At 41.0% G+C, this 7062-nt stretch overlaps 1 protein-coding gene across 2 annotated transcripts; it reads left to right on the top strand.

Annotated features, from left to right (window-relative positions):
* LOC133419568 (ferritin, lower subunit-like) lies at positions 1 to 2705 on the top strand. Of its 2 annotated transcripts, none has more exons than XM_061708782.1 (5): positions 1 to 112; positions 712 to 815; positions 1723 to 1869; positions 1960 to 2085; positions 2210 to 2705. In XM_061708782.1, exons 2-5 carry the CDS (start codon positions 714 to 716, stop codon positions 2357 to 2359), a joined length of 525 nt encoding a protein of 174 aa, XP_061564766.1. In that variant the 5' UTR covers positions 1 to 112; positions 712 to 713; the 3' UTR covers positions 2360 to 2705. The 2 variants fall into 2 exon arrangements, with proteins under 2 accessions (XP_061564766.1, XP_061564767.1); XM_061708783.1 differs by lacking the exon at positions 1 to 112 and adding an exon at positions 515 to 611.
* The last annotated feature ends 4357 nt before the right edge of the window (positions 2706 to 7062 follow it).

The raw sequence follows: 7062 nt of genomic DNA, 5'->3' as shown, positions 1-7062 counted from the left end.
CAAGAGAAGAAGACGTGGCTTATATTAAGGGGCATCCATCTCGTCGTCTGTAGTCTTTGGTCGTGTGTAAACAAGACATCTGGAAACAAAGAGTCGTCACTGGTCAAGCAAGGTATGCAATTTACAGAATCAATTAAATTGAGATACTTATCTGCAAAATACTTATTAAAACTTTAGCCGTAATGAGATAGAATTTACTAAAAAGTAAACTTTTGTTGCCTTCAGATTAACCTAGGTTATTGTTACCTAATCAGTTAGCTTGCAGTGCAACTTATACAAGCTCTAAAACTAAGTCTTGCGAAATTCGTTTAGGTAATAATTAAAGATTAAATATAGGGACCAATGATTGTTTTTTTTTTTTTTTCTGAGTCGTGGCTTACCGTTATGGTTAGCAAGGTGTGTGCGCCTCTAATGTCACGTTATTATCCTAACGTACAATTACCTGACCAGACCATGCTGGCCTCTTGATCACGTGACCTGCTTAGGGCCACTGCTGGCGTGTCTTCTGATCACGTGACCTGCTTAGGGCCACTGCTGTCTCCTGACCTTAAATATCAGCTGCGGAAAAGCTGACTGGCAAACAAGCGAGATAAGAGTTCGAGAGAAAAGGGGTAAAGAGCAGGGTTAGGGTCTGTGTTGGTGCTTTTATTAAACTGATGTAACATTATCTGGACCTCAACCAAATTCATTGCTGTGTTTTGTTTTTTTTAGAAATGCAGTCTGCAGTGAAACAAAACTACCATGTGGAGACTGAAGGTGACATCAACATACTCATCAACCTGAAGCTCAGGGCCTCCTATACCTACCTTGCTCTGGTAAGATCTTATGCTTGTATAATCACACTGATATTGTTTAGGAAGCAATATTGTAGACGTTTCAATTCAGTTTATTTGGGAAGGGACAGTGTACATTCATATACATTTAGAATTAAAAATGCAAATGCACCCAATTTTAGCTACAGAGCTAGTTTCCATTGGCAGTCCCCCGGCTAAAAATATAAAAGAGAGACAAGTTAGAACAAATACAAATAAAGCATGCAAAAAGTTTCTGTTCTTGTTATTTTGCTTCTATTTAAGATAGAAGGAACAGGAGAACAACCTGACACATCAATCTTAATACTTGCACGATCTTACAGACATTTACATATATTACAATAGTGAATACATTACACACATAGTTTCACATTAAGCAGTTAAAAGTTTAGGCGGTAAAGTGCCAGAGTAAGTTAAAGTGCTGAGGGTTTAAAGTTAAAGTGCTATAATGGGGGAAAGACAAGGAGGATGGGAGGGGAGAGTGAAGATGGAATGGGCTGCAGCAATGTAAAACCAGATCATATGTATTGTTTGGTTGTGGAATTTAAGGTTCTATGCCAGTTGTAGGGTAAACAGATTGTGGAGATGGGGCCGGAAGGAGAAGAGAAGGGGGGGGCATGAAGTACAACATAACTGGGGAGGGGTGAGAGGATAGAAAAAAAAAAGTAAGAAGAGGTAGATAATTACTAGTCAGCTGAGTAATCATTTACATAAAAAAATAGCAAACCAAGAGGTGATGGCATGAAGCATCACCTCTTGTTTACAATCAGAATGTCAGTGTTTAAATAAAGTGACAAATGAAAGATTACTTGAGGACTTTAGCATCAATCACTGGATACTATCCAGTTTTGTGACCCTCTTTCTGGTGTCTGTCTCTAAATTTCTTTTTTCTACCCCTTCTATCTTGCAGGGGATGTATTTTGACAGGGATGATGTGGCTTTGCCAAATTTCTCCACTTTCTTCCTGGAGCGTTCCAAGAAGGAGAAGGAACAGGCTGAAAAGTTGCTAGAATATCAGAATACGAGAGGCGGCCGAATTTTGCTTCAGACCATTGCTGTATGTCTCATCAGTTTGCTTCAAAAGCCATCATTGTGATGACTGCTTTATATATTTTGGTACAGCTTTTGATGCACTGTGTTTGTGTAGAAACCCGTTAGGGAGGACTGGAAGGGTGGACTGGATGCATTGTCCTTCTCTCTGGAATACCAGAAGTCTTTGAATACTTCCATCCTTGAGGTGCATCGCAAAGCGGACGGCCACACCGACCCACATGTAAGCATCGTGCTTTTTTTTTTTTTTAAGATGCTACACCTTTTATTCATTCTAAGAGTTTGGCATAGACCTGTGGTACACATTACCTCAGCAAATTATTTAATATAAGACTTTTCTTTTACAGCTGTGCGACTTCCTCGAGGACCATTTCCTCGTCGACAGCCATGACACCATCAAGACGCTGGGTGACTACATTGGCAGTCTCGGTCGCCTCGTCTCATCTGAGACGCATGGTTCTATGGGAGAATACCTTTTTGATAAACACACTCTGTAAAGGTCAAAGTAGTGTAGGAACATGCATTTCAGACTTACAAAATGGATAAGGTCAACTTTGCATTCTTTTGCCTTTAAAGCTTAACACATTTTGCACACTTTATGCTAAACAATTTTTGTACAAAAAATCCAAGATGACTAGAATACCTCAAACCTTTTACAGAGGGGGAAAAAAAAACTTGAACGACTGCTTTCCTGAGCCGTTACTGTGAGACGAGTCACTTGTTCAGACTCTTGTATTGAGTGTCATGCATTCCAGTATCAATCATCTGTGATCATTAAAATCATTTGGTGAAAAAAAAAAAAAAAATTCCTGAAAATGAATTAAACTTGACCATCAACTTAACCTTGACTGTCTTGTTTTTTTGTTTTTTTTTGGGGGGGGGGGGTTAAAAGTGAAACTTGTTCACTCAATGATTCTTATGCCTGAGTACACTGTCTGACTCTGTTTTGAACACTAAAGAGGTAACAGTGGGGCTTTGTGTAAACACTACCTGGACGATTGCATTTTATATTGGACTATAGGGCAGTTTGTGGTGTGAGGTATTGCTTTTGTGACTTATGTTTATGCAAAAATTAGATTTTCAGGATCATAACTGTCTGGATCCTCAGATGTGTACGTGTGTTAAAGTTGTGATTAGAGCAGCAGTTTACGAATGCTTGAAACTTGATTCAGTGATTCTTTCACTTAAAAAAAAAAAAAAAAAAAAAAAATCTCTCCAGTAATTACAAGAAATGCAACTCGGAAGACTTTTGTTCCCAGGGGCTAATTCAAGGCACACCAAAATTGTGTATATTATGCAACACAGAGCCTTGGTATACCCAACTGAAATGACTTTGTTTTTTTCCCTAAAAGTTTAGTATATTGCTACTAATATCACAAATGTTGACTTGGCCAGTGAGGTCTTCATATGATGCCAGTTTAGTGTGATTATGGGTGGCGACGCGTGTCGCCGCGTACCCTACGCAGATTTAACGCAGAACCATAAATCAGCCTTAAACCACACTCTCACAGACCGGGTCGGATCAAAACACGGGTTTTATTCCCCACTTCTCCAGCTAAACGGAGTTGCTGGCCAGCTCTCTGTGGTGCAATTAACCCCAATCTTCAGATAAAACTAGTTTGAGGAAAAAAATATTAACTCTTTGTAGCTGCAGAGGAAAAAAATATTGCTCACGCCTCGGAGCCTCTTCAACATAGCAGTCAAAAAAAAAAGGGATACAAAACATGTACTGTATGTTGTACTATTATACACATTTATTGAAACACATGGTGAGTCAAACATTTACCAAAGCAGCTGCCAAACACTCAAACAAGGTAGCCGGAGACGGTGGTTCTGCAGAACTGCGGCAGTAAATCCTTTCTAAAGAGTGCAGCTCCGACGAGGAGCTCCATTCTTCAGTAGGGATTTCATATGGATCCAGACCGTTAATCATTTTCTCCATATACCGCTTCCTTGTTTTAGGTATCCTGGTAAATTCCAGTTCCTTTCCAGCAGTTTAACATCTTTTTTGCGTTTCGTCTGTTCACTTGGTGAAACAGAAAAGCGACCTGTCTTCTCTCAAAACAAATGCACGGGACAGGAGTTTTCCGGCAGTACGCGCTGGTGCTCAGTCATGGGAAACGTGTTCTTTCTAGTAAAGCACTACCGCTTTTGTCCAAAAGATGCCGCCAAACTCAGAAAAGCTGAAAGTTACGTTGTGCTGCTTTAATCATTACCAGGTGATAAAATACAGACCAGGGGCCTCATTTAAAATGGACTGCGTAGGATTCATACTAAAAGTGCACGTACGCTCAAAAGCCGAAAATGCCGGGCGCAAAAAAAAATCCGGATCAATAAAACCATGTGCACGCAGATTTGCACGCAACGTTCCTTTATGAATCACAGTCCAGCTGGAAGGCTGCGTAGCTGAATCCCCGCCCTGTACACGCCCATAAATGCATATGGATGAGCCTACTGAGCATGCGCAGTGGCTTCCTGCAGCCTGTTAGTGCGTCAGAATGAATTAGAAGTAGCAGCCACTGTGACACTGACTTTCACGGAGACAGAGATGTTGTAGATGATGTGGAGGACAGGAAAACCACATTATTTGGTGGTCACAGTAAAAGTTAGAATAAGTATATAAATAGTATACAATAAAATAAAGCGAGTGAGTGGCAGCACGCCGTTGCTGCGCCAAACGCCGTGAGTTCCCCGGCGCAACAGGGGGACACACGTCCCCCCGTCTTTTCAAAATCATGTTTTTTTCCCCTTACTTTTTACAGTTTAAAAACTAACGGTAGGCTCAGCCTTAAATTGCAAATTATCAAGACACTGTATGAAAGCGATACGAGAACAGCCCCGCTCCCCCTCCTCCCCCCTCCCCTCAGAGCTGCTCAGAGCTGGTTTATGGTTCTGCGTCACCGACGCAGAGCCTACGGCGTAGCTGCGCGTCGCCGCGTACCCTACGCCGTAGGGTCTGCGTCGTTTTAACGCGGGACCCTAATTTAGGCACCACAAGCAGCACCTAAAGGTTTCACGCGCGCGCAAAACTCATATATATGAAAAAAAATCTGAGTCCCTTTAGGGAAGAAATGAGGGGCTCCGTGGGGCTCCCTAAACGCAGCCCCTCATTTGTTCTGTCCTAAAGCGGTGCAGAGGAGGCTGCAGCTCCAGCAGCTCCAGAGTCCTGACTGACAGCTTCACACACAGAGGGACACGATCAGCGCTATTTTATTATAAGTCTGACATATGTTGTGATATGTGATGACATTATTAAGAGTATGACATGAATTTGGCTTCATTTCACCACCTCACAGCCTGCGTCGCCAGTTCCCTGTGTGTGTCTTAAGTAAATTCTTACGGGAGGGTCCGAGTTGCCATAAAGATAAGCAGATTTTTCGGTTAGTTTTTTCTTTTTAGATCCGAGGATTTGCGTAGAAGGTGGCTTCCGCAACTTTCAGGCGCTTTTTCTGCGCAAGCAAGCTTTATAGATGAGGCCCCAGCTCACTTCAACAGGACACAAATACATAGTCTGAGGATACTAACTTTATTTCTTTTTCTTAACGAGTAAGAAAGATTCACTTTCATGAGTTATGAATCAGTGTGTAGTGAGTGAAGTTGTTGACTTCCATCAGAGGAAAAACATCTCACCAGTGACTGCAGTGATGTTGACTCCACGGCTTCTGACGTAAACACAGTGAAGAGGCTGAAGCTGTAATTAGTTGCACTTGTCAGACCTGATATGGTGTGAGTCAAAGTTCCTGATGATAAAGTGAAGTCTATCTCACTTTCATTGAACACAAGAGTATAATTGTAGACCTCAACTTGTTCCCACTGCAGAGTTATGCTGGTTTCATTTTCTCTAACTGGTTCGGATGAACCTGCTTGTATTCATCGATATCATGTGACGTCACACAGTACTCGCAGCGCCATCTTGAGGACCGACTTGCAACATGCCGTCTATCTGTTGTGCCGTGGGATGCAATAACAATAAGTCTAAAAAAACGGGATTGACCTTTTATAATGTCCCCAAAAACACTGAGCGTCGAGAGAAATGGATTGCTGCTATCAGGAGGGACCACTGGACTCCTACAGAGCACTCCAGACTTTGCAGTGAGCACTTTGTTTCGGGTAAGTAACCAGGCTACCCACCCGTCCCTTGAAATACAGAATTGTTACGTAATTGGGAATTAAAAGTTGCGTTCTGTATTGAACCAATACGGAACGCAGTTTATTCTGTATTTCACAATTGTCCCATGCACGTCTGTCACACACAGGAACAACAAACTAACAGTAATAAACAAAATAAAGGAGAGTGTAGTGGGTTACATAATTCACTTAGGAACCCTCTGCGGGTTAATGTTGTTCCGCCCGGATAGGGCGCACGAACGGACGTTACGTTTCCGGCTTAGTGTTGTTGTGATTTGAATGGCTGATGTTAATAAACGGCTCGCGCCTTCATTCAACATTCCTACTCCGCCTCCGACTCCCGTTCTTCGGCACCACAAGAGGATATATTAAAGACAGCAACATGTGTTGGTTCACTCTGTTATTTATTGATGTCATGTCACTTAATTCGTTTCAGTAAATTCAACTAAGGTGAAAACAAATATATTAGATATATTATTTCCCATTACATGCAAAGTGATATATTCCAAGCCTTTATTTATTATATTTTTGATGATTATGGCTCACAGTTTATGAAAAGCCCAAATAAAAAATCTAAAAAAAATAGAATATTTTATTAAATCATTAAACAATTCAATCATCAAAATGATAACAGATAAAGGCTTAATATATCTTGCTTTGCATGTAATGAGACTATGTAATATATTAGTTTCACCTTGTAAGTTGAATTATTGAAATAAATTAACTTTTACACCATATTCTAATTTTCTGACTTTCACCTGTAGCTATATTTATATTTACTTGCATGTACATCTTGGCTGATGTGTGACTGATGTGATGTACAGAGCATTTCAGTTGCATGGTTGGCTGTCGGTAGGCTTCGGTACTTTTAAAAGCTTTGAGAGCTTTGCCGGTGTATGGAGAAAGATTGTGGACCAGGTAGATGTCCGCAAACGACAAATTTGGCAGGTTTTTGGCAGACTGGAGTGGAGTCAGTAATTGATTAGATATTATATACGGATCGAAACCTAAAGTGTCAATTTTCTGTAGATACCGTTGCTGTTCTTCGGGAGTTAAGTGAGCCTTAATTATT

This window comes from Cololabis saira, chromosome 19, assembly GCF_033807715.1.
Source record: "Cololabis saira isolate AMF1-May2022 chromosome 19, fColSai1.1, whole genome shotgun sequence".
Taxonomy (NCBI): Eukaryota; Metazoa; Chordata; class Actinopteri; order Beloniformes; family Belonidae; genus Cololabis; species Cololabis saira.
The sequence above is the reverse complement of the archived record's forward strand: the minus strand, read 5'-3'. Positions and strand labels throughout refer to the sequence as shown.

What these genes read in the sequence shown, in the direction of transcription:
- LOC133419568 (XM_061708782.1), top strand. Translation starts at nt 714, where the DNA reads ATGCAGTCTGCAGTGAAACAAAACTACCATGTGGAGACTGAAGGTGAC. An exon ending in CCTATACCTACCTTGCTCTG is followed by an intron (nt 816 to 1,722) that starts GTAAGATCTTAT and finishes TCTATCTTGCAG; the next exon opens with GGGATGTATTTTGACAGGGA. An exon ending in TTTTGCTTCAGACCATTGCT is followed by an intron (nt 1,870 to 1,959) that starts GTATGTCTCATC and finishes GTGTTTGTGTAG; the next exon opens with AAACCCGTTAGGGAGGACTG.